General features: G+C 45.5%; 6 protein-coding genes; 4 read left to right on the plus strand and 2 right to left on the minus strand.

The window, feature by feature from the left end:
* Positions 1–271: 271 nt before the first annotated feature.
* On the plus strand, positions 272–1,429 carry GSTUM_00010410001 (uncharacterized protein). XM_002841266.2 has 4 exons: positions 272–390; positions 441–552; positions 608–650; positions 708–1,429. Exons 1-4 carry the CDS (start codon positions 353–355, stop codon positions 1,292–1,294), a joined length of 780 nt encoding a protein of 259 aa, XP_002841312.1. The 5' UTR covers positions 272–352; the 3' UTR covers positions 1,295–1,429.
* A 36-nt stretch (positions 1,430–1,465) lies between these two features.
* GSTUM_00010411001 (uncharacterized protein) lies at positions 1,466–2,575 on the minus strand. XM_002841267.2 has 2 exons: positions 2,228–2,575; positions 1,466–2,159 (listed from the first exon to the last, which is right to left on the minus strand). The coding sequence occupies exons 1-2, from the start codon at positions 2,269–2,271 to the stop codon at positions 1,583–1,585; spliced, it is 621 nt and encodes a 206-aa protein (XP_002841313.1). The 5' UTR covers positions 2,272–2,575; the 3' UTR covers positions 1,466–1,582.
* A 6,611-nt stretch (positions 2,576–9,186) lies between these two features.
* Positions 9,187–10,279, minus strand: GSTUM_00010412001 (uncharacterized protein). XM_002841268.2 has 3 exons: positions 10,051–10,279; positions 9,915–9,997; positions 9,187–9,862 (listed from the first exon to the last, which is right to left on the minus strand). Exons 1-3 carry the CDS (start codon positions 10,117–10,119, stop codon positions 9,418–9,420), a joined length of 597 nt encoding a protein of 198 aa, XP_002841314.1. The 5' UTR covers positions 10,120–10,279; the 3' UTR covers positions 9,187–9,417.
* Positions 10,280–10,351: 72 nt separating this feature from the next.
* Positions 10,352–11,605, plus strand: GSTUM_00010413001 (60S ribosomal protein L42; the record flags this gene model as incomplete). XM_002841269.2 has 5 exons in its annotated part: positions 10,352–10,369; positions 10,553–10,567; positions 11,013–11,105; positions 11,185–11,369; positions 11,433–11,605. 5 exons carry the CDS (start codon positions 10,352–10,354, stop codon positions 11,470–11,472), a joined length of 351 nt encoding a protein of 116 aa, XP_002841315.1. The 3' UTR covers positions 11,473–11,605.
* An 846-nt stretch (positions 11,606–12,451) lies between these two features.
* GSTUM_00010415001 (uncharacterized protein) lies at positions 12,452–14,225 on the plus strand. XM_002841270.2 has 5 exons: positions 12,452–12,706; positions 12,852–13,309; positions 13,395–13,558; positions 13,633–13,774; positions 13,873–14,225. The coding sequence occupies exons 1-5, from the start codon at positions 12,670–12,672 to the stop codon at positions 13,999–14,001; spliced, it is 930 nt and encodes a 309-aa protein (XP_002841316.1). The 5' UTR covers positions 12,452–12,669; the 3' UTR covers positions 14,002–14,225.
* Positions 14,226–15,915: 1,690 nt separating this feature from the next.
* Positions 15,916–17,217, plus strand: GSTUM_00010416001 (uncharacterized protein; the record flags this gene model as incomplete). XM_002841271.2 has 6 exons in its annotated part: positions 15,916–16,090; positions 16,177–16,189; positions 16,261–16,310; positions 16,372–16,442; positions 16,529–16,854; positions 16,933–17,217. The coding sequence occupies 6 exons, from the start codon at positions 15,916–15,918 to the stop codon at positions 16,979–16,981; spliced, it is 684 nt and encodes a 227-aa protein (XP_002841317.1). The 3' UTR covers positions 16,982–17,217.
* Between the last annotated feature and the right edge of the window lie 8,243 nt (positions 17,218–25,460).

A 25,460-nucleotide genomic window follows, 5' to 3' on the forward strand; every position in this document is an offset into this window, starting at 1 on the left:
CCCAGCTTCAACCCCGCCTCGCAAATTTCGCCGCAAAATCGGAACGAATAGGAGACAAAAATTGACGAGGAGAAGAAGTAGGTGGCTCGGAATCTGTATGATAATAAAAATTCGGAATAAGTCCGCGAAGGAGCGAGAGAGATGTCCGTGGAAAAGCTGAAGTTGTGTTCTAAGAGCAGTTCTGTAGAGCGCCAAGAAATGCTTACCCGCCCTAACGAGCCCGCGTCAACATTCTGGTAAATGGCAAGGACAGGAGGAGCAACTCCAACATCGCATTCTCTGGCACAACTCCGCTATCCATCTACTTCCATCTCTCCTTTTAGTTTCCCTCTTTCTGAATAACTTTATCAAAATGTTCAGAAATAATTATGACAACGATTCTGTTACTTTGTGGGTTTGCACATATTTCTGACAATGTCTCGTAGCTAACATGCCCACAGCTCTCCGCAAGGCCGCATCTTCCAAGTTGAATATGCCCTCGAAGCGATAAAACAAGGTTCCGTTGCGGTAGGACTAGTCAGTAAGACACATGCCGTATTGGTTGCTCTAAAGGTACAGATAAATTTTTGATGGGAAACGGGTCAAGCAATACTAATGTACCTAATAGAGGAATGCCGAAGAGCTCGGAAGTTACCAAAAGAAAATTATTGGTACATACATTTATTTTTATCACTGACAAAGCACACATTATCTAACACCGCCATTAGGTATCGACACTCACCTCGGAGTAGCTCTGGCTGGGCTTGCACCCGATGCCAGGGTTCTCTCAAACTTCATGCGTCAGCAATCCATGTCCTCCAGACTCCTCTACAACCGCCCCGTCCCTATCTCCCGTGTCGTCAACGCTATTGCCAACAAGGCCCAGGTGAATACCCAGCATTACGGTCGCCGTCCCTACGGTGTTGGATTACTCGTTGCTGGTGTTGATGAAACTGGTCCTCATCTCTGGGAGTTTCAGCCTTCGGGGATGGTATTAGAGTATAAAGGTGCAGCAATTGGGGCTAGGTCTCAGTCAGCTAGAACATATCTGGAGAGAGCCTTTGAGGAATTTGTAGACTCAAATAGGGAAGAGTTGGTCCTCCATGGGTTAAAAGCGTTGAGGGACAGTTTGGCTCAGGACAAGGAGCTGACTACGGCAAATACCACCGTCTCTGTCGTTGGCATTGGGGAGAATTTCAAGCTTTACGACGGTGATGAGGTGGGTGAGTGGCTGGAGAAGTTAGGAAATGTCCAGAGCAGTAGAGGTGGTAGAACCGGAGAGGAGGCTGTGGAATCGATGGATACCTCTGAATAGACCAAAAAATGAAAAGGCGTTGCTTGTTCGGTGCACGGCTATTAATTGATGCCCTTTTATAAATATATATATATATAGCTATGATACCGCGCCAAATACGAAAGCGACCCCTACTAACTTTAATGGGAGATTCCGTCTATAATTTCACTTGATGAAAATTCACTCAAGGGCTTTCTAAACAGATACAGGCTTTTACATTGTACTAACGGGCAGAAAGCACCAAACTCCGGCCTTGCCATGGAATCCACTGTATCGCCAGCGACTTAAAGAAATAATTGACCACCCTCTCTACTGGCTGCTCCAGTCCAAGTCGAACCTTCCCGGAGCGGGCTTGTAACTCCTGATCTTCTCAGCAACCTCCCCAACAGATGTTACCTCCGAGATGATATCTTTGGCGTCTCCCGCAATGAATCCCTTCTCGACTGCTGCCGAGATCCACCCCAAGAGTCCATCATAATACCCATTAATGTTGAGAACGATGATTGGGCAATCGTGGATGCCAAGCTGATTCCAGGTGACGATCTCGAAGAGCTCCTCCATGGTTCCGAAACCACCGGGCAATGCAACAAAAGCATCGGCCTCCTTCCCCATCATAGCTTTACGGGTATGCATGTCCTGGACCACTGTTGTCTTTCCGAACTCCTCGACAGAAGGCACAACCACAGATTGTTCCCTGCGAATGAGAGCCTCAGGGATAATACCATGGACTTTCCCGCCCAAGGAGGCCAGAGAGGAAGCCACGGCACCCATGAGGCCAAAAGTGCCGCCGCCATAGACTAAAGACCAACCATTCTCGTAGAGGACCTCCCCGAGAGATTTGGCGGTCTCCATGAACTGAGATTCAGTCCCTGGGCTTGAGCCGCAGCTGTGGCCACGTTAGTCATTTAGCTCTGGGAGGGGGGTCTTAGAGTTATGACTCAGGAGAAAACTTACAAGACGCAAACCGCAAATTGCTTGTCGGTCTTGTTATCAGACATGTTGAATTGGGTTTGATTTGATTCGTTGAGTGGGAGGGAGGGAGAGAATCTCAGTTCTATGAAAATCGCGAGCGGGAGTGGAAAGTGGATGTGGGAGTGGAATGAAATGAAGAGATGTCCGTAGCTTTTAAATACCGGTAAGCTTGCCCTTGTCCTGACCCGTCAGGGGACCATAATAAAGGGGTTGAGTGATTTTTTTTTTTTCCCTTTTTTTTCCTCCTTCTTCTCTTTGCTGGATCCAATATATGGGTTGAGGTAGAGGACCGGAGCTCAACCGTTATACTTGGCCATTTATCAGGTGTCCGGACACATTGACGTTAATTAATGCCTGTACCGTAGAATCTCAAATAATTGGACCTTGCGCCAGGTCGTCCAAAATTTCCTTCTTTGGACAACGGGTGGGGAGATCTGCAATGGCACAAAAAAAAAAAAAGTACCAGACCTTACTGGAAGAAGCAACCCGAACGACATATCAATTATTTGAGATTTCACGCTAGTGTCCCAGTATTTTTTTCTAAATCGCCAAGTAACTTATTGGCCACGATACCAAGGGTCAAAGCACGAGACAAGTTAAGGCTGGGCGGAGCCACCAACAATAGAACAAACCAAAAACACCATCACCACTCAGAGGTCCGAACTGGGGATATGCCAGTTTCGAACTACATCCTAAGAAGGTGGAAAATTCGATTCATGAAAGGAACGAAAATCAGCCCGTGGGAGAGGTGTGAGAGAGTGGAAACTTGTCCTTGAAATGCCGGTACGGTAGAGGTACTGTAAGACCGAGTCAAAGTGGGAGACACTATGATACTTGCACAGTCTCCAGCGGAGGCACGACGAAAACCAAAGAGTGACGAACAGGGGTATTCGTTGGGCAAAAGAGTGAATCAGTCAAACTAGTAGTGCAATAAGGTAAATGGGAAAATACCTTTCAAGTTACAAGGGTCAGGAAAAAAAAAAAAAGGTAGTGCTTGTACGGAGCGGAGTCTTGATGTCAATCTTGGTCAGAATTAGTGGTATCATACAGCAAAGCTGAATAGTATGGTTAGTATAATATATTTGATTAAGCACAACCAGCTCATCTGGAAACGCGAGCTCCCCCAATGCCCGACAGGAGCCTGGAAAACGGTATTCTTTTGACAGTAGATCGAAGTTTGTGTACCTCGCCGATCAATTATATTCATGAGAAGTTGACAGGGGCAAAGGGAAACACAGGTGGAGATCCCTTCCATGGTCATGTTTCCTGGGTGGACCACAGCTACTAAACTCAGGCATGCTCCCTATCACTTTTTACCGCCCGGCCCTTGTACCGGTCCCTACTTACTTGTGCAGTATCATACCATATGCCAGTTTTCCGCTTGCCCCTGTTGTGAGGACCACGCAGGGTGTTCAGGGTGTGGTGTCTAAGTGAGACGAGCTCCTCCCCATCGGCCCCTGGGTCGCTCGGCCAGTAAGAGACAGCAGAATATCATGGAGCTTCTAGAGCCCGAATTATTTCCATAGTTACACTCACCAAATTTTGATCCCCTTGGTACAAGGTTTTGATCCCCTTGTGTCCGGATACCCCATACCGGATGCTTGCGCCTATCATACCGCAACAAACCCGTGCTGTCTGCTTCCCCATTTATTATATCACACCATACTGATATGCACCATGCTTAGACACAGTTTGCTCTGCGTGGCTGTTGTGCCGGCATGTACTTACTGACACCTTCCGGCCTCCCTTTTGGAGCCGTGTTCTGATGGGAGTTTTTGGGTTGATTTAGGTAACGTGGAATCCCGAGTAACATATCATATGTCGTGGAGTCGCCTCCTCCTCCTCGGCAAGGCCTAGGGCTTTTTTCATAAATTTTTTTTTTTTTTTTGAAAAACCCCAATAGGGATCGGCAATCCAAGGACCCGGGGCATGTCGAAGGAGAAAAGAGAAAAGTATACGAGTAAGGGGAGTAGAATCCAGTGAAGCCAATGACAAACCCTTAAAACTGTATCCTCCTTTTCTCACTTGCACTCTACACTTTTAATTCGCTTTCTGTTGACCCTACGTGGTTTTTTTTTTTGTTAAATCCGCGGTTTATTTGTAGCTAACTACGGGAAAATCCATGGCAAGCACCCTAAGGTATGGCCTGAAAACCTCCTTAACATAACAAAAGAAACTTCACTCACCCCCAAAACAAACAAATAAACGATAAAAAATCACTAAACAAGTCCCGTCACAAATGAAAATCATTACATATCATCATGATGCCAAATCAGCACTCCTCATAAATGGAAAAACCCCCATCTTCACCAGAAAGTTAATCCTATTCTCCATCACATAAGAGAGAAAATCTCCAATCGGTTTCTTGCCTGCCTTACCCCCCTTCCACAGCTCTGACTCTGGACCCACGTCAAAAACCTGAGGGGGGATATTTCTTCTCGACTCGGCAAGAGCTGAGCATTGCACAACATGGTCAAAAGTCTCCAGTCATTTGAGGCACCTCTCACAGGTTGTGTCCCAGCCCTGATTAGACCAGTCTGTTTGAGCCATGAGGTAACTTTTGTTCGCCCGCATTTGATGAACTCTGGAGGCCTTAAACTTAGGGAGGGTCATAAAATACCAGCATTCCCTAAACGGAGGCCTATACTTGTAGTAAGGTGGGAATTGCCATTCTACCCACTTTTTATATGTCTCGTTCCTAACTCTCTCCCTGGCTTTGAAATGAGTCTCGGCCTGGGTAGGAGTAATCAAAAGGAGTCTTGAAGGTCACATTAGTGTGGTACCATCCCCTAGCACCGTTGATGCCACGGCGGCTACCTCATCAATCAGAAGTCGTACCTGTACTGTTGTTGTGGCTGTTGAACCCCATGTCTTCAGTCTCATACTGCCCTTATTGTTATCAAATGCTAACCTCCGGTTTGTAGGGAACCTAAAGTCCCTAGCTGTCAGGAATGACAATGGAAGCATTGCCATAGCGATGTTATTCTCTGAAATGGTGGAGACAATTCGCACTGCCATTATCTTCTTTAATTGTTCCACGTACAACGAAATTGGGGCCAGGCAGGCTTCCGCCGATAGCACCGTTAGATTAGTAGCGTAGAAAGCATTCGTAATCCAATGGAGGACGCGATTCCAAAAGGTTTACATCTTCCCCATCATCGTCTTTGAGAGTGTCAGCATCTCTGCTCCATACAGGAGTGTGGGCAACAGAATTCCTTTCACCAGCCTTTGGATCCTGTAGGGAGACAACCCCATGCCCGGTCCTGACAGTTTCTGTATTCTCCAAAAGGCTTCCTGTGTTAGGGATAACCTCTTAGTAAAGTATGTGCTCATTTCCCTATTGTCCGCTAACCAAAAACCCAGCTACCGCAAAGTTCCATTGGCCAGCTCAACCCAATGGGAATCTATCGTAACCACTGCCGTAGATCTGGGACCTTTCTCCCTCCTCTTGTGCCAGTGCATAAGTTCTGTTTTCACTATGCTGAAGGACAGCCCCAAGCTGTGAGCACATTAGTTGATCCGCTGGACCTTAGCTGTTAGAAATACCAGAGCCCAATACCTAGGAACCACCCTAAGTAGGGTAACCCCACTTGGAATCGGAATCTCTGGTCTCCAACACCCCCCTCCAGCTCCCTTCTGGGGCCCGTGTGTCATCATATATATCAATCTCAGTTGCGTCCTGTGACTATATTACCACAGAATTGAAGGTCTTAGAATAACACCATATACGTTGCCGCTGTCCGTCCGACCGGATCCTGTTCGCAGGTTATATGAGAGGGGACCTTTGGCTAGGTCTGAGAAGTGGAACGGAGTGATTCCGTCAACTACTCAGAGACTTACTTGGCTTCAAAAATATGACATCTTTGACATGGGCCGTAGGTAACAGGACCTTTTCGCACAAAGAGATAGTATCAAATGGTAAAGGATCTCTGCTAGAGACCAATACATTTACATACACCAGAAGAGTCTAGAACTCCAAAAGACACTACCAAAGAAGTCAATGAACTTCACGGAGTGTTGCAACTGGGTTTCGGAACACATCGTAATCATGGGGTGATTCTCAATACTACAATGGTTACTGAAACCTACTACCCAGAGAGCAACCAAGGGTTGCTGACCGAGGGATTAATTACCAATCTGGTGGAATAGCTTCCTGCGAGTTAATAGGAAGTCATCCAGAGAAAATCTATCAGTTGGGTAGGGAGTTACAACGGATCAGAGTCAGATGACCTACGATGGTTGTAATGACGACCACCTTTGCAGATATAGCCATGGATAAAACTGATCATTTTATCAATGCTGAAGACAACTGGAGCCAACTCAGTTCAACTTAAGAACTAAGCCATAAGTCTAAAGACTCTGCTAATCGAGATATTACTATTGGAGACAGTACGTTTTCTAAGAAGAAATATCGTAATTACCAAAGAGGATGTGATGGTTTTCAGGGTCCACAGGTGTTCGCACCTTGGAAGAAAACTCGATGTTGTAAATTACGATTAAAGAAGTACATAGTTGTATGATAAATAGATGTAGTCCGTGAACACTCAGATGTGGAATATAAATATCGAAGTGCCTCCCAAGCTTTAGACATCATCAAGCAATGGAGAAGAGACCTTAACAATATAATATTGTTTTTATGATTCTACCCTACTTTACCTACTTTACTTCACTCCTAGTAGTCATAAACGAAATGAGCCAAGTCCGAGCCTTCCTAGACAATCTCCGTCTACAAAAACGAATCTCAATTGGCCTGGACAATCTTGAAGTCTACCAAGTTGTCTCCGCCTAACATTAGCCTCCAGTAGTCGCGCGTTCCGCTCCCAAGAAGTTGAAGCCACCGTTATCTGGAAGTCATCAACATACGATGTAGTGAAGGTCTCTGTGGGGTCATCTGACAAGTGAAGAGGTTTCACATAGATGACGAACAGGAGCGGGAATAGCGGAGAGCCTTGCAGAATTCCATTGTTCACCTCATGGGTGCATCTTGGGCTTCCCGGGTAGGCCAATCTTATATTTCTCGTGGCAATGAAATTTCTGATCCAGTTGGTCAAATAGCCAGTGACTGAAAGGTTCTCAGTCTTGACCCTTCATGGTATTACCATGATACTTGTACAGTATATATCGCCCAGGGCAACGTACCCAGTTTAAGGCATCCAGTTGCATACCGTACCAGCAACGGCAGTTGAGCTTTCCAGACAACCACCCAAGTAGAGAGTACTGTGAGAGACCTCTTCCCTCCAGCATTCTTTCGTGGGGATTTGACGATCTTGGTAACTTGTCTCCCTAAAAAGGCGACTTGTAGGAAGAAGCTTGAGGCCAATCAGGACACTTTCAAGAGGTTCGCTCATCTGTGAACATGTAGGAGTCATGACAAAATGCCCGGTAGGAAGAACAAAGGTGCTCTCTCTCCCATGAAAGAAAACCTACAACTGTCCTTGCTCCTGGGTGGAATTTCTTCCCCGCTTAAACAATAATCAGGTAAACACAGAGGTCTCTAATTTTCTCCACCACGCAACTACCCACGCAATCCTTCCAAAAAAGACGAAAAGTCTACAAAGCCATCTAGCTTGGGAAGGAATAGCAGCTACTAAATGCGGTATTGTGGGATCTGTCAAACCTCGTTAACTGGTGCAAGGTTGTGCTTAATCCCGCCAGCTACATTGCACAAGTCTTAGTTACAGAGATTGGCAGTGGCCGGACAACGAATCTTACCAGATTCCTCGGTATTTGAAATTCTACGGCATTGTACGAGTACCAAGACCAGGGCTCACCCGCTGCCCATTGTAGAATAGCCACAACCTAGACTAAGTCATGACATAAGTTAAAGGCCGAAAGCATGCGCATCCCAACCCTGTCCAATGTCCTCTAATCCCATGATACTCGCACGAGTACAGTCCCTCCGGTATGGAACCAACAGCACATCCTCCCTCAAAACAAGAGAGGCGGGCACCATCAGTAGACACCAAAACGAGACAAAAGAAAGTGTAACAACAAAATTTAATAATCCCAATTTCCCCACCAGCCCAACCTCGGCAGAGCAAGAGGGTTCACCGATCGACCCTTATTCTCGTTTGAAAGGGCCAAGAAACCTTCACAGCAGTAACAAGACGCAACCTGGGTGTGCCGGCCCCTGGGAGGGGATTGCAAATTGACAACTAGCCGGACAGGGGTGTACTGTACCGGAAATGATGCAATGCTTGCAATACCTGCACCAGCAACTCATTGCTACGGACTCAACAAGTAGCTGATGGAAGTAATACATGCGGACCGCCCCTATTGAAAGGAGCGACAACCTGGTAATACCTTGCTTCATAGTTGTCTAGGCGAGGCGCCGCTATGGAAGAACATGAGGTTAGCAGTCAGGTGCCAGCCATTGGTGTTTTCGTGTTCTGCAACTTTCCACCATAAGGACTGTTGTCTTCGGGTACAGGAGGCAGCAGTCTTACTAAAACCTACGATGAAGCTAGTATCAAAAGCCTGTGGAGCTCCGAGGTTCGGCTCAGGGGGATCGTGAGAGTAGGTTTGGTGTTTTACCCCACAACCACCTTCCTAACCTGAAGGGTGAAAAGCGGGGTCCGGGGAGTTGAGGGGAAGGAGCATGGTGCCGTGGTATCATAGGCAAAATTGAGACATAATACGGCAAGGAGAGGTATTTCCTCATTGGTATTCTCTATAGCGCTAGGTTCTATTGATGAGCTTCATCGGAGACCCGGCCGGTGAGCTTTCGCCGACCTCCTCAGGATCCTGGTGCAGGAAAGCTGTAGCATACCAGTAAGGGGTGGAAAGATATAGCTATTTTCCAATCGACAGGGCCCACTTAGTCTCTACACTACCGAGACCCTCTAAAACATTGTTCTTAGACAGGACCGGAGATCGTGATACGGCGACTTACAGCCGAATCACTTGGGCGAAGCGACTAACCACCGAAGGCCGTGCAATAATAATGTCACAGAAATGGCTGCTAAACACAGCTGCCTTTCCTGTTAAGTGATCACTATTTCCTATTTTCCTAGCCTATCCTATTGAAATATCAGGTTTCGCAATCGGCACAAATAGCACACCCATTGAACTCCCAAGCCCCAGAGCAGCAAAACTAAGACACGTTACTGAATTAACGAACCGAAATCACTAGTATTCCAGTAACATACCGGTGCTATGCTGGTATCCCTCTCTCATCTCCCTGTCCACACCAGATCCCCGCTCATGAAGCCGCCTCTGCCCAGCCCAGTGGTACCGCCTCCCATCCCACCACCGCCTCCGCCTCCCCCTCCAGATTTAGGCCTCTTGGAGACCTTACCAGAATCCCCCACGGCCTTGACGATTCGTGCAAGATCTGTTTCCACAACACATCCACCTGTAATCATTTCCTCCAACGTCGCATGTAATGTCTCGAAGTTGAAGATCAAGTCTAGTTCGCAAACATTCTCAAAAAGTTGATCAAGAGCTTGGACAAAGACCTGAATGAGGTCTAGTAAGCCCAGAGGTGACTCCAGGGAATCGGATATTATGATAAAGTATAGAGTAGCATAGTGTCGGTAAAGGAGAGTGGTAGGTTCATCAGTCGTTGAGGTATTCCATGAAGTCGAAGATGAGGAGCCGGCAAGAAGAGGAGGAAGACTATGAACTAGTTAGTCTGATAAGACAAACCTAGAGCCTTGTCAGAGCTTACGGCAGGAAATTGCAAGCACCAGGGGGCCGGTTTGACACAAGAGAGAAGATCTGGGACAGGAGCCGCTGTTGAAGTGAGACGTCCTGGAAACTTGTATTAGTCTTTGGAGCTCAAGAGGCAGTTAGAGTAAACAAACTATCTGCGAATAAAACTTTGTCAGTCGCGGTTGGCCGTTGTTGTTAAAGACCAGCACTGCGTTGATCATCGCTGCGGAGCTGCTCCGGTAGCTATGAGGTGCTGAGGTCTGATGCAAAAGAAGCACTACGGATTGGATCTTATCAGATCCCCCAGATTGTCTTTGGCGGTTCGATACGGTATCTCAGGCAAAAAATGATTTTTTAGAGTAAGGACAATAAATTCCATTTTGGCCTTGATTAACATACGTTCATTTTTAGGCTCGGGAAATGTAAATATAACATCCTTGGTCTCATGCAGCCATGCTCGAGTATTTGTTGGTGACTTAGGGCAATGCACAAGCAGTCCCATGAAACCCTAGCGTGACCCCACTGAACACAACATCACAGCAACCACAGAACAATCGAAATTTGATTTCCGTTCCGACCACCTACGACAACCGATTTCGAGACCTAACCAAACCGACACCGACCTAAACGCTTCGTCGACCTTTTACCCTCGAGCGAATATTTACAATGGTGAGATTGCATTTTCCTATTTTTCCTTCCTACTACGGTTGGGCTCCAGGGTTGGATTTTGGAAGAGTTGGAAATTTTGGACAAAGTGCGTCTGGCGGACGACAAGCGTGAGCGGGCGGATCGGATAGAGATATGAATACACAAGAAAGTGAGCGGCTTTACCCGGAGGATATTTAGTTTGATTGGACTTGGGATTGTGGTGGCTGGATGAAAGATATAGGTGGAAACTACAGATCAATAACCAAGACAAACATCCTTTCCAACACCATTTTCTCGCTGCACAAGATTACCGAAACTACACTCCTCCTCCGAAATACAACTCTATCTGAACCTACCGCCCTTTCTTAGGGCGCCGGTTGGAATATTTGCCCCCAGGGAGTTTTCAATGCACGGGAACGCAGATATTCAATGGTTAGATGCTGACATTGTTCGGTTTTATCTCTAGGTCAACGTCCCGAAAACCCGTAAGACCTACTGCAAGGGGAAGACTTGCAGAAAACACACCCAGCACAAGGTTACCCAGTACAAAGCCGGAAAGGTATAGAAGCTTCGAAACACTTGAGTCTTGTTGTGGTCTTCCCAGATCTTGCGCTAAATTCTTTCATCAAAAACGTTAGGCCTCTCTATTCGCTCAAGGGAAGCGTCGTTATGATCGCAAGCAGTCAGGATATGGTGGTCAGACTAAGCCTGTCTTCCACAAGAAGGCCAAAACAACAAAGAAAGTCGTCTTGAGGTTGGAGTGCACAGTTTGCAAGACGAAGGCCCAATTGGCCCTGAAGCGATGCAAACACTTCGAGCTTGGGTACGCTACTCCCGTCTGTTCTGTCTAGACGTTATTGGTACTAATTTCTTTTCCCATGCATAGTGGTGACAAGAAGACTAAAGGTGCCGCATTGGTTTTCTAAATGCAAAAAAACTTTTTTCGGTGTTACATTTTGTTTTTCTTGTCTTTGGTCTTTCTTCCCTGGGTGGTGCGTTGGTTTGGGCTGGGATTTTGCCATGGACGTATCCAATTACTAGCGGTATCATTTCGCAAAACCTGTCGGCTGGGATCGGAAATAGATGTTTAAACTTCAGTTTGCCTACCCCACGGGCAAAAAATTTGGGCCAGTCCCATCCCACACCTATCACTAAATCTCAATGAAAATTCAGAGAAATAGCAACCCTTTGTTTTCAGGTTCAATGGCGATTTTCTAGCAGTGGAGAATCACAGCTTTATACGAGTTCCTATTGAGTTTGGCCGGATCCTAGATTCCTCCACGTGTCAGTACTTGTAATAATAATGTTCTACTTACTGGTCGACGCAGGACGGTCCTGTGGCCTCGCGAAGCTGTTATACTGCTATGGGTGGACAGAATTACTGCTTGTATCTATAATTTTCTGCCGGTGGTACAGTATTCTAGATAAGTGACTGTTTGTCTATGATAGTTCACGGGTTATGGGGCTTTAGTCCAGCTAATTTGGTAAACACCGAGCATCGTTGCATAGGTGTAAAAAAATACCGAAGGTATTATGGTTTTTACCTTACGTAGAGGTAGTACTTGCGTATACGTATCCCTATAGAAGTTGATTAGTTCCATGCCATATTTTCGAGAGATTATGTTTTCGAATTATCAGAACGCGGTGTTTGGCAAATTCCAGCACCAGATACTATAGCTGGGGCTTGCAGGGAATAGTGGACACCTTCAATTACGGACATAGTCTAACGCAACTATGCCCAGCCAATCAAGCGGCTTTGATCGTCTTGAGCCCCGCTTGTTGTACCGCGGGGCGGGTTTTACGTGCAGCAAGTAGCCTCAGAACGCGAACGTGGCAAAGCTGCAATTTTTGTACTTACTCTGTTGTTTACCCCCCGTGCACTCCTTTTTCACTGCGTTCCTTTCTCCTGTGTCTACATCCGCAACCACGACCCAAAACCCAACCACAATCACTTGTCCGCAGTCTACTTAACCCTTCGCCTTTCCCGCGGCAGCTCCCTTACTTCAAGCTGGAATTACTCTCGGCGTCCAACAATCTCTTTGCTGGTTTAACTTGGTTCCGCTCAAAACAAACACCCACTCCTATCTTCTTTGTTTAGGGAGAAACAATTTGAATCTCTCGGAATGGAGAATTATCAGAAAATCGAAAAAATTGGTGAAGGTAGATTTCCTCCTTTCTCTTCCTTCGTTTAGCATTATTTCCTTGGGGATCCCTGCGTTTTTGCGACATTGCAAACCCCCTTCTCTCTGCAAGCTCTTGCGGATGAGACCCCGTCGGAACCCCCGATTAACTTGACCTTAACTAGGAACCTACGGGGTTGTTTACAAGGCCAAGGATCTCAAGAACGGTAACCGTATCGTTGCATTGAAGAAGATTCGTCTCGAAGCCGAAGATGAGGGCGTTCCGTCCACCGCCATTCGCGAAATCTCCCTTCTGAAGGAAATGTCTGACCCTAATATTGTTAAGCTCCTTAACATTGTACACGCCGATGGCCATAAGCTCTACCTGGTCTTTGAGTTTTTAGACCTTGATCTGAAAAAATATATGGAAGCAATTCCATCAGGTATGGGTTTGGGGACCGACATGATCAAGAGGTTCATGAGCCAGCTGGTCGAGGGTGTGAGATACTGTCATGCGCATAGGATCCTGCACAGGGACTTGAAGCCTCAGAACCTATTGATAGACAAAGAGGGCAACTTGAAACTGGCAGATTTCGGGTTGGCGAGAGCCTTTGGAGTGCCTTTGAGGACATATACTCATGAGGTAGGATTAATCCCCCAGAGTGGCAATTTAAGATACCCCTATAGTTGGTGGTTAGTGGCTAAAACACCTCTTTCTTTGAATCTAGGTCGTCACTCTCTGGTATCGTTCTCCGGAAATTTTGTTGGGTGGGAAGCAATATTCTACCGGCGTTGATATGTGGAGCGTGGGTTGCATCTTCGCAGAGATGTGTACCCGAAAAGCGCTCTTCCCTGGTGATTCGGAAATCGATGAAATTTTCAAGATATTCCAGTAAGGGTTTCTTTACTGCCAATTAAACCTTTTCGTCTTTCCTGGGCTAAGTTTGCTACTCATCTCATTAATAGGTTGCTTGGAACCCCAGACGAAGAGACATGGCCTGGCGTCACCAGCTTTCCGGATTTCAAACCTTCCTTCCCTCAATGGGCCAAGGTCGACACCGAAAAAATGGTCCCAGGCCTTGAAGCAGCAGGCGTCGATTTGTTAGAAGTACGTTCCCTCATATTTGGTGTGCTACACACGCCTGTCACACTCCTGATACCTTTCTAGCCGGTTTGGCAGCTGACGCATACTAAAAACACTGGTAGGCTATGCTCGTGTATGATCCTGCGGGTCGCATATCAGCCAAACAAGCTTGTCACCATGATTACTTCAACGCAGAGGACGGCACCAATTGGAACAATGGGAGGCCAAACAGCCGGTTCCAAGGCCGATGATTTTGTCCTATGTTTACATTTACTTGTCAATGGATATGATGGAACAGTCGAGATGGCATCTGATTAAAGTAACAAAACCACAAGGGTACGATTAGGCGGCCAGTGATTGAACCAACAAACTTCATTAGAAAACTCTCATTCCTTAATATTATTTTCTGGGATTTGTGTTTGCGACAATGCGTAGCCAGGCAAAACATGAACGATCAAAATTTAATGTATTGATGAGCGCATTAGAGGCGTTTTTAGTGTATCTAAAATTGCTCTTATCCAATGCCACGGGAATGTGATACCCTTACCGGACGAGTATACCCCATATCATCCTCGTGATTGTGCTAGCTAGAATCTCTAGATTTGCTCCATCGTGAGTCGTTTGTTCTTCAATCATATGATCTGAGTACTTGTATGGATTGAGGTTGTAGAATTCTGATATACCGGTATCATATGCATACAACAGTATTTTTGAACCAATAATCCCGAAGAGAAACAGACGCGAGCCTCATAATTAATAGCAACTAAAGCCTATGTCGAGGTCGAGAATGTAATAACATCGCGAGTGATAGGCGGTGTCGTGCCGTGTTCTAGAAACACCTCATTCCAACATCCCATTACTCGATTAGACTACTCATACCGCACTATACCTTATGGGGAGCCGGGAATGATGGGGTAGCGAGAACAACACCTCTCTCCGAGAAATACGGTACGATATGATACGAGTATGGTATCAAACTTAACCATGAAAAAGGCTGACTCATCCGAGGGAGGCGGCGGTGGTTCTCGCTACCATTTCACCCTATCAAGCACCGATAGTTTACTCGAGTAGACCAGTCCATCATACCTGGTAGACTACTAAGGGTATTCTAAGTTGAAAAGATGATTTCAGTAATGAGTTAAACACAGGAAGTTGCATTAGGTTACCTTATGGTGTTAGCCAATAGCATCCACACATTTTGGGTAGCATATTTGAGTGTATTGAGGTAGCTGAGGGTAAAGTATAGATATTTTCACCGATCTTACCAATACCATAAAATCTCTGTTATTGTTAAGGCAAAGTCAAAATAAAGAGTTTTATTGCTAGAGAAAGTAGAGAATTATTTTCAATGTACGCTCTAATATTTTAGAATTTTCTTTTTCATATTATGTATCAAGTCTAGGCTCTGGTAGAGTTCAGTTAAACTGAGTTTTGAGGTAGATATGGACCTCTTGACATCCATATCTACTCAAAAAAAAAGAGCAACGGTAAATTAACTGTTTCTGGGTGTGCCAAGCTTACATGAAACAGTGAAATAAGCTAAGTTTTTCAAGTTTTTCAACTTTGAATACCCTTACTAGTATGGGATTAGGATTATTGGTGCGCCAGCCGGGCCTACTCGAGTAAGGGTCGCACACTAGGGGTTTTCGAAGTTAAAAAAGATGATTTCTCAGTAATTAACGAGTAAAGAGGGAAGTTGGATTAAGTGACTTTATAATATTAGCTAATCACGTCCTCATGTTTGGGGTAGCATATTTGAATACACCAAGGCAAATGAAGGAAAAAAGTGTCAAGGCTGAGGTGGTATCGTACTTACAAACATTGTGTAAAGCCTGTTTTATTAATAAGAAGTCAACATCAAGAGATTTTCACCACAGAGTGTAGATAAATTATTTCTAGAGTCATTGACAATATTTTAGGAATTTTGTCAATTTTGTCAATTTTATTTTTGCTTCATGTATTGTTTCTGGCTCTTGGTAAGGTTCGGTTAAATAGAGTCCTGTAGCCATGTCCGACCTCCAGACTTCCATCTCTATCATACCAGAAAAAAAAGTACTGTATGGTAAGGTAAAGTAATGGTAAATGAACTGTTTCTGGGTGTGCCGGGTTTACATGAAACAACAAAGTATCATAAGCTAAGTTTTTTCTATAATGCCTTTTTAACTATGAAAACCCCTACAGTACTACAAAGTAGACTACGGCATTTCTTTGGCAGAATTGTGGTTACGGTGTACGATACCCCAAGTACCCTACCAGGGCAAAACCCCTTCCGAACACAACAGTCCCAATCCACACAACGACAACGTCACTCCAGAAATTTCCCTAGCTCTCAACCACACAGTATTCACCATCTACAAACACAACGAACCTACCGCCCACCGCGATCCGATAACACACCTGACTCACCTCTCCGTGGGCAGATTGAGAAGTTGCAATCATGTACCTCATTCTCTCTGGATTGATTGTTTTTCGAAACTAGAGAGGAAAATAGCTAATCGCGGGGTACATAGGCTTATTCCTAAGGCCGACCGTAAGAAGATCCATGAGCACATCTTCCGCGGTAAACTCTCACATCTTCCCGGCTAGCCATCCAACGAGATTTGCTGATTGTTCGTTTCTAGAGGGAGTTCTCGTCGCAAAGAAGGACTTCAACCTTCCCAAGCATACCGACATTGACACCAAAAACCTCTATGTTCGTAGTTTATTCAACAACCTCTCCTCGACCCACTTCCGGTATACCAGCATAACTAACGGGTCTCATCGTTTGCGTCGTTATAGGTCATCAAGGCTTGCCAGTCTCTCACCTCTCGTGGATACCTTAAGACCCAGTTCTCTTGGCAATACTACTACTACACCTTGACCCCCGAGGGTCTTGACTACCTTCGCGAATGGCTCCATCTCCCCGCGGAGATTGTTCCAGCCACTCACGTTAAGCAGAACCGCAGCCATGCACCCCCCAGGGGAATGTTGAGCGGTGATGGTGACAGAAGGCCAGGTGGTGGGCGTGGTGGTGAGAGGGGTGACAGGGAGGGCGGGTATAGAAGAAGATTCGGAGACAAGGATGGTGGTAAAGACACTCAAACTGGCGAATTCCAACCTCAATTGTATGTGCCTCCATCGGCTTTTCTGGGGGAAGTTGAATGGGGAAAAAAGGGAAAAGGTGCTAACATGTGTGCTTCTAGCCGTGGCGGATTCGGTCGTGGACGTGGTGCTCCTCCTGCGGGACAGTAAATGTTCCCGGAGGTGTTTCTTTTCCTTTTTTCCATTGTTAGCTCTTCTTCCTTATCTTAACCGGTTTTCCCGTATGTCACGAAAATTAAAATCTTGACAAATCATTCACACAATTTAGAAGTTCGCACCATACTAGAAGAAGAAAATACCGCCAATCGTCGGAAGAAGGGGGAAAGCTAGAGGTAGAATATGGAAGGGGGGGGGCTAAACAAATAAAGTACTCAAAAAGCGTTTTTCATTCATTCTCCCTTTCACCAGTTCTACCCATATCGCGCTGTAGTTTTTCAGGGAGCTATGGCCTTCCGTTTCCCAGACTTCTTCTCCTTGTTGGGCCGGGTCGGCGATACAAGGATAAATAAACTTTATTGAACTCTTCCGAAAAGTAACACGAGTGATCTTTTACGATGAAGGTCCGAAAGCGGTGCCCTGGATGCCTCTTTGGGGCACGTTAGGATCCTTTTTTTGATCCTCCTGAGCAAACAACAAGTTCCTCCAGGGGCTACGCACCATGACCTGGCGCATCGCTGCCGCCCATCACCTCGGTGCATCACTGCCGCCCAACACCCCGGCGCATCACAGTAGGTACTAAATCGCCCATTATTCTGTGTTAAGGGCACTCTACATACAATACGTATTTTAACTATAACTCTTTGAGAGATCCCTGTGCACAGATTTGCAACCTAGTGTAACGATCCCTCTCTGGATAGTTAATGCTTGGCGACGGGAAACGATACTTCTCTTCCTGTCTTCTTCTTCCTTTGTCTTACGATAGCTCTAGGCCTCTGCCTACGTTACCGATAGTACAAGACCCTGGTCTTCTACCGGGAACGCCTATCGTAAGCTTTCTCTAACTCTTCTTCGTAAAGCGCCTTCCTTGGCGTAACGATGACGTTGCAATAAAGATAAAGATCGTAAAGGTATTTTATATTCGTTAAAGTAATATGTAGGAAAAGTACTTAGAACAAAGCGTGAAGAACCTATCTTCCTCTACCGCATCGGCCTCCTTATATAGTGTTCTTCCCGCCTTTAGTCATGTGACCTAAAGTGGTCACATGTGCGAAACTAAATCATAACAAACTAGTCATATGACCAAAGTGATCACATGCTCAAAACCCATGACCTCATAGCGAGGTCATGTGCAAAACTCATAAACCAATCATAACGCAATAAACAAGTCATATGACTCGACTGAGTCATATGCACGAAACCCATGACATCATAATGAGGTCATGTGTGAAACATAAATCATATGCGCAAGGCTTACCCATAAGGCACACTCGTAAGGCATACTCGTCAGGTGTATGTCCCATGACTCATACTTGAGCCACATGCGAAAGCATCACAAATCCCACACATAACAAATCATATAACCTGAATAGGTCATATACGTAAAACAATAACATACCTGTGACTCATAACCATGTGTCAAGTGAAAACCCTTTCCTCGCAAAGCCACGTTCATGACATTAGCTCCCCTCCTCCTAAGCCTGAGTCCCATCAGGCTTTTTCTCCCAGTTTCAATAATTCCCGTCCTGCTGAGCGCAGGGTCCTTCTCAGCTTGTGGAACTTTTCGTCTGCCATCCTCCATCTGACCCTTACTGATTCTAGGGTCAGATTCGCCATCTCAATCGTGTGCCGCTGATTGTCGTTCAGCTGTCTCAGCTCCACGATCGTTTTGTCGTTTGCCGAAATTGTGGCCTCAGCTTGGCCCAATTGTTCTCGGAGTCCCCGGATCTGCCTGTGTAGGCTCCTGACATCTGGTTCCGTGTCTGCTGAGGAATTTTGGGCCCCTCCCTCCTTGGACAGCGTCCTCGCGGCCCATGCCTTTCTGGCATCTTCTCCTTCTAACTCTTTTCGGCTTCCATCCTTCTGCGGGTACAATTCCGCAGATATTTTTTGTGCCCTGTTCATCCTGCACCCATTTCTGAAACATTGTTGCCAATGCTTCAGGACGTGGTCTGGGCGTGGGCCACGCTTTCGACATTCCTTCGGGAACCATCCCGAGCCTTCTTTGTTGCCAAAGTGTGTTTGGCAACCGTCATCGTAGCATACCGTCCTTGACATGGCGTTATGCTGTGCTTGTCTTTCCCTTTCCTTGAGTTCTTCGTCGGTTGGCCCCATGAATGAGTATTATGGGCTGGTGGGTGTGGTTTGGCGGGGGCTATCCCCCCAGTCGTCGTGTTGCTGCAACGGTGCAGGTGTCTTTCCCTCTCCTTTGTCTTGGTTGAACGTGATCGTTACCAGGGCCGGGCTTGCCTGGGTATCGTTGGTGGAAGGTTGAGATGGCATCTTGTACGTTTTCGAAGTTGTGTGTGAAGTACCAAGTTTTATCGTGTTCAGGAGAATATCCTGTCCACTTGGCTCGGTATTGGAGGTGACCGTGGAAGAAGTGGGAATCAACTATTTCGTCGAGCTCGTATTCTGGTTCTCTGTCGAGTTCGATCGGAGGGGGAGGAATAAGTGTTTGTGAAGGAAACTTATTGTCGTTGTGTAATTCGAGGAGTGAGATGTGGAATGTATTGTGTATTCGCATTGAGGGGGGAAGGTCGAGTTTATAAGCTCGGCTGTCCACCTTTTCCAGTATCCTGAATGGTCCTATTTTCTTGTAGTCCAATTTCTTTGATGGTCGCGTTGTATGAATATTGCGTGGTGTTAGCCATACCATATCTCCTGGTCGTATGTTCAGATCTGGTCTTTGGTGCTTATCGTATTGTTCCTTCTATGGTTGTGGTGCTTGACTCATTTCGTATTGTAATGTTTCGTGTAGTTTCCCCATATCGGTTTTATCCGGTATCACATCATTAATGGTATGATATGTGGTCTGACTTGGTGGATGTTGTCCGTAATTTGCGAAGAAGGGTGTCGTGCTAATTGTTTCTTGCTTTCCATTGTTGTATGCGAATTCGGCCATAGATAACAGTTTGTACCAATCATCTTGCTGATAGTTGACAGGCCCTTAAATATTGTTCAAGTATCGCCTTTACCCGTTCCGTTTGTCCATCCATTTGTGGGTGGAACGCTGTGCTCATTCTGTTGTGTATTCCCATTTCTCCGGTTACTTTCTTCCATAGTCCCGATGTGAATAGTGTTCCTCGATCGGTAATGATATTCTTTGGGAGGCCGTGAAGTCGAAAAACCTCTCGGAAGAATGTTTGTATAAAATCCCCCGTGTTAATGTCTTTTCTAACCGGAATGAAATGACTCATTTTGGTCAGGCGATCCACCACGACCAAGATGCTATCGCAATTTTCCGATGTTGGTAGGTCCGTGATGAAATCCATAGTAATTGTTTCCCATGGTTGTTCGGGGACATTGTTTGATTTTAGTAATCCATATGGTACGTGTTTAGTTGTTTTCGTTCTCGGGCATATGTCGCAGTTTTTGACATAACGTTTGACATCTTCGCGCAGTCCTGGCCAATAGAATGACCTCGTGATCAATTCCGTGGTTTTAGCTGTTCCACCATATCCTGCCATTCGGATATCATGGTGTTGTCGTATGATGTCTGTCCTTATCTCTTCTTCTTCCGGGATCCATTGATTTCCCTCGTACCACATATTTCCGTCCTTCCATTGGTATAACCCCAGTGCAATTCCTTTCATCTCCTTTTTTCCTTCTTCCAAGGCTTCTCTTATCGCCTGGATTGTTTTGTCTTTCTCGTTTGCATTCTCAATTCCTCTTTCCTCCTTTGATGTGAATTGGATAACCTCCATTACCTCGAAGTAGGTTTTTGGTAATAGGGTCCATGTTTTTTGTTTGATTCTTTCATCTTCTTTTGTTTGTGGTTTGTTGCTTGCAATCCTTGTGAGAGCATCTGGCTTTCCACTTTCTTTGCCTGGTCGGTATTTGATTTTGAAGTTGTATTTGCTAAGGTGTTCCATCCATCTTATCTGGCGATCGTTCAGTTCTTTCGTAGTCATGAATGGCACCAGGTTCTTGTAGTCGGTTAGAACTCAGACTGGATGGTCGTTGTTCGAAACATATCTTCTCCATTCTATCAATGCTTGAACTATTGCTAATAGTTCTTTGTTTGCAACATCGTAGTTGCACTCTGCGGGGGTCATTGTCTTGGATCGATAGGACACTGACTTCCATTTTCCATCGTCGCATTGTTGCGATAGTATGCCTGAGCATACATATTTTGAGGCGTCCGTCTCGATCATTGTCCTTTGGTTTGGGTTGAAATGGACCAATATGGGTGCCAATGTTAGATGCGTTCGTATTGCATCATATGCTTTTTGTTCAGTTTCTCCCCATTCCAATTTCATGTCTTTTTTCGTTAGGTTATAGAATGGTTTTGCAAGCCTGCTAAACACCTCTATGAACCTTCGATAAAAGTTGCAGAATCCCATGAAGCATTGAACATCTGTCTTGTTGTTTGGTTTGGCCCAATCCCATATGGCTGCTGTTTTAACAGGGTCGACCTTGACCCCACTTCGATTGATGATAAATCCAAGGTATTCTGTTTCTTCCTTACGGAATTCGAATTTTGTTGGTTTGATCTTCATTCCTGATCCTTGTATTGCCGCCATGATATTGCTGATATCTTTTTGGTGTTGTTGTATGTTTTTCGAGTATATGAGTACATCATCCAAGTATACGATGCAACATATGTCGAAGTACTTATTAAGTACCTTGTTGATCCATCTCTGTAATGAAGCCGGTGCGTTGGTTAGCCCGAAGGGCATAACCAAGTATTCGAACATTCCGTATCTTGAGGCGAATGTAGTCTTCCATTCGTCTCCTGCCTTGATGAGTATATTGTGGTATCCATCTGTGATGTCGAGTTTGGTGAAGTATTTTGCTGATCGTAGTCTGTCCAGTGCTTCCCCAATCAAGGGTAGTGGATATCGGTCCTTCTTGGTAACTGAATTGAGGGCTCTGTAGTCCACGCAGAGTGTCATTTTTCCGTCTTTCTTTTTGACGAATAGTATTGCGGATCCTCCTGACGCGAAAGAGTCTTGGATCCATACTCTCTTTAGGTTTTGCTCGATGTACTTCCTAAGTTCTTTGAGCTCTGCTTCCCCTAGGGGGTATAACCTCTTAGAGGGAATCTCTTTTGTCTTTTCCATTTTTTCGTCTTTGTCCAGCTGAATTTCGTGGTCGATTCCTTGTCTTCGAGGTGGTAGCTCCGTAGCTCCCTCTTCTTGGAATCGATTTGTGAATTGGTGATATTCTTTTGAAACCAATTCTTTCCATCGTTTTTTGCTTTAGTATTTCTTGTCCTGGATTCCTAGCACTGTGGTGATGTCGATTTTTGCTTGAACCGCTTTTTCATCTTCGTATGTCCATTTGAGAATTCCTGTTGTATCTCCTCTTTGATAATATCGTCCAAAGGCTTGTACTGTGATCTCTTTGATCTCAATTCTTTTTGTTGTATCGAGTTGGTTTTGGTCCGTACTTTCAAATCCCTTGTTTCCTCTTATGGTTTCTTCCAGTTGATCTATTTCATGCAGATCCTCTTTGTTGATTTTTTCGATAATCAACTCTGCGATTCCATTGCCTTTCTGGACTTGGTAGTCCTCTTGAGCTAGGTTGGCCAGGACCACTTTGATTTCACCGGTATAGTCGACGTCGATCACCGCTGCCATGGTCATGAGTTGGTGTTTGACTGCTAGACTACTGCGGGGTGCTATTCGTCCATAGGTACCTTCTGGAAGTCCAATGGCTATTCCCGTCGCAATCATTGCCTGCCCGTTGGCTGGTATCTTGATTCCTTCGTTGGCATATAGGTCGTGTCCTGCTGCCCCTTTGGAACCCTTGGTAGGCACTTTTGCCTCTTAGTCCAGTCTTTGTATCCGGACCCTCTTGACTTGCCGCATCTCGGCAAACTTTGCATGCAAAGTTTCTTCCTCCACTTCTCGTATCGGTATTGAGTAGACCACAGGTGAACTGTTGAGACATTGTGTCGCACATAGTTCGCTTGTAAAGGTCATCTTGTTCTCATTCCAATCGATCGTTGGATTATGCTTCCGTAACCATGGCATCCCTAGGACTATCTCATGGTTCTTCAGATCTGCCACTTGAAAGGTTACCGTTTCCCGATGGCTGTCAATGTCCATGGGTACTGTCGCCGTATGGGTTATAGGACCCATAGCGCTTGGTTTTCTATCTGCTAAGTAGACTTGTCTTGCTTTCTTCGCTTGTTTGGTCTGGAGGCCGTATTTGTCGCATATTTCTTTGTCGATAAAGTCTTCAGTGGCCCCCGAGTCGAGCATTGCATATATTGTTGTTTCTTCGCTTTCTCAGTTGTATATCTTCGTTTTGATCATCACATGATCTCCCTCTTCTTCTCCTCTTTGCGTGTGTAGTGCCGTATAGTAGTTGGCTAATTTGATGGGTTTTCCAGGTCCACATCTTGGGTCTCCCAGACCACCGTTTACTGAGGACCCTCGTTGTTTTCCGCTGGTGAATCCTCTGCTATTATTTCGCCGATGTTACTTCTTTTCTGATTTTGGAAACGATTATTTCCAGCAGCTCTGTTTCCCTGGTATCCGTTGTCCGGCCGGCTTCTGCATTCTCGTATCCGATGCCCTGCTTTTCCACACCTTAGGCATAGTTTCCCTATCATCCTTCTGGCATATTCTTCCTTAGACAGATTCAGAGCAGGCCCTGCTCTTGACATGTCTAATTCTATTGGTTCGCCTGGTGGTAATGCTCGACTTTCTCCTCGAGGTGCTTGCGGTTTGAATGTCCCGTCCACATTCCTGGATGATTGGACCACTCTATGTGCTATAGTATTTTCTGAGTTGCTCCGAACTATGTTTAATTTGCTTTCTTTATCGATTGCCCATCTTGCAAATCGTTCGCCTGTCGTATAGTGCAGGTCCGAGATTCCCCATGCCTCTCGGAGTCTCTCACTGCAGTTTCTCAGAAGGATCATGTAGAGAGTCGCATCATCAAACTCGGCCTCATATTCCAACAGTCGACATTCGTTCCAATACGCTGAGAACGTTTGTTTTCCTTGCTGGAGTTTTTCTAGCTTTCGTCTTGCTGTTTCTTTGGCGTTGGGATCTCCGAATTGTTCAAAGAGTGTCGCCTTGAACTCTTCGTATGTGACCCATTCTCTCTGCTTCCGTCTATCTTGGAAGGGCATGATCCATTGTCCCGCGAGTCCTCTGAGTAGAGATTCCACATATGGAATCTTAATTTCATCATGGTGATCTCCGTATCCCTTAACGGCAAAATATCCCTCGCATTGCGCTAAGAATATTTGTAGCTTATTTTCGGCTCCTTCATATGTATCGGGCTCCTTTGCTTTTAGTCGTTGGACATTTCCTTGCCCTGTATTTCGCGTGGCTGCAAGAAATACCTGAAACTGATTTTCAGTCATTCCAAGTATGCTGGTTCCTGGTGCCGGAGCGGCTGGGGCCGGTGGCCCAGGTACTGCGGATTCCGACATTCTCTCGGGTCGTGGAGTTCCAGCAGGAGAGCTATTGACTGCTGATCCTTTCTCTGGAGTTACTGGGCTTGCTGCTCTCGAGGGTTCTGCTGAGACGTGATCTAGGGCGTCGCTGAATCCTCCTAGATTAAGATTTTGATTGTCAATGTCAATATCTCCTTCCCTGTCTCGGTTGAAGGATGCCGTCTTGTATCGTTTGGCGTCGCACTAGGTAACACTTTGTAATGTAACGATCCCTCTCTGGATAGTTAATGCTTAGCGACGGGGAACGATACTTCTCTTCCTGTCTTCTTCTTCCTTTGTCTTACGATAGCTCTAGGCCTCTGCCTATGTTACCGATAGTACAAGACCCTGGTCTTCTACCGGGAATGCCTATCGTAAGCTTTCTCTAACTCTTCTTCGTAAAGCGCCTTCATTGGCGTAACGATGACGTTGCAATAAAGATAAAGATCGTAAAGGTATTATATATTCGTTAAAGTAATAAGTAGGAAAAGTACTTAGAACAAAGCGTGAAGAACCTATCTTCCTCTACCGCATCGGCCTCCTTATATAGTGTTCTTCCCGCCTTTAGTCATGTGACCTAAAGTGGTCACATGTGCGAAACTAAATCATAACAAACTAGTCATATGACCAAAGTGATCACATGCTCAAAACCCATGACCTTATAGCGAGGTCATGTGCAAAACTCATAAACCAATCATAACGCAATAAACAAGTCATATGACTCGACTGAGTCATATGCACGAAACCCATGACATCATAATGAGGTCATGTGCGAAACATAAATCATATGTGCAAGGCTTACCCGTAAGGCACACTCGTAAGGCATACTCGTCAGGCGCATGTCCCATGACTCATACTTGAGCCATGTGCGAAAGCATCCCAAATCCCACACATAACAAATCATATAACCTGAATAGGTCATATGCGTAAAACAATAACATACCTGTGACTCATAACCATGTGTCAAGTGAAAACCCTTTCCTCGCTAAGCCACGTTCATGACACCTAGGCGATTACTAGATCTACTTGTTCATCTCACAAAAAAAACTCCGTGGACTATTTCTTGGATTACAA

This window comes from Tuber melanosporum, assembly GCF_000151645.1.
Source record: "Tuber melanosporum whole genome shotgun sequence assembly, scaffold_7, strain Mel28".
Lineage (NCBI taxonomy): Eukaryota > Fungi > Ascomycota > Pezizomycetes > Pezizales > Tuberaceae > Tuber > Tuber melanosporum.

Coding starts and splice junctions, on each gene's coding strand:
- GSTUM_00010410001 (XM_002841266.2), top strand. CDS start 353: ATGTTCAGAAATAATTATGACAACGATTCTGTTACTTT. Junction 391..440: donor GACAACGATTCTGTTACTTT/GTGGGTTTGCAC, acceptor ACATGCCCACAG/CTCTCCGCAAGGCCGCATCT. Junction 553..607: donor CCGTATTGGTTGCTCTAAAG/GTACAGATAAAT, acceptor TGTACCTAATAG/AGGAATGCCGAAGAGCTCGG.
- GSTUM_00010411001 (XM_002841267.2), bottom strand. CDS start 2,271: ATGTCTGATAACAAGACCGACAAGCAATTTGCGGTTTGCGTCTT. Junction 2,160..2,227: donor CAATTTGCGGTTTGCGTCTT/GTAAGTTTTCTC, acceptor ACGTGGCCACAG/CTGCGGCTCAAGCCCAGGGA.
- GSTUM_00010412001 (XM_002841268.2), bottom strand. CDS start 10,119: ATGATCAACGCAGTGCTGGTCTTTAACAACAACGGCCAACCGCGACTG. Junction 9,998..10,050: donor CAAAGTTTTATTCGCAGATA/GTTTGTTTACTC, acceptor ACAAGTTTCCAG/GACGTCTCACTTCAACAGCG. Junction 9,863..9,914: donor GGTGCTTGCAATTTCCTGCC/GTAAGCTCTGAC, acceptor ACTAGTTCATAG/TCTTCCTCCTCTTCTTGCCG.
- GSTUM_00010415001 (XM_002841270.2), top strand. CDS start 12,670: ATGGAGAATTATCAGAAAATCGAAAAAATTGGTGAAG. Junction 13,559..13,632: donor GAAATTTTCAAGATATTCCA/GTAAGGGTTTCT, acceptor TCTCATTAATAG/GTTGCTTGGAACCCCAGACG. Junction 13,775..13,872: donor CAGGCGTCGATTTGTTAGAA/GTACGTTCCCTC, acceptor AAACACTGGTAG/GCTATGCTCGTGTATGATCC.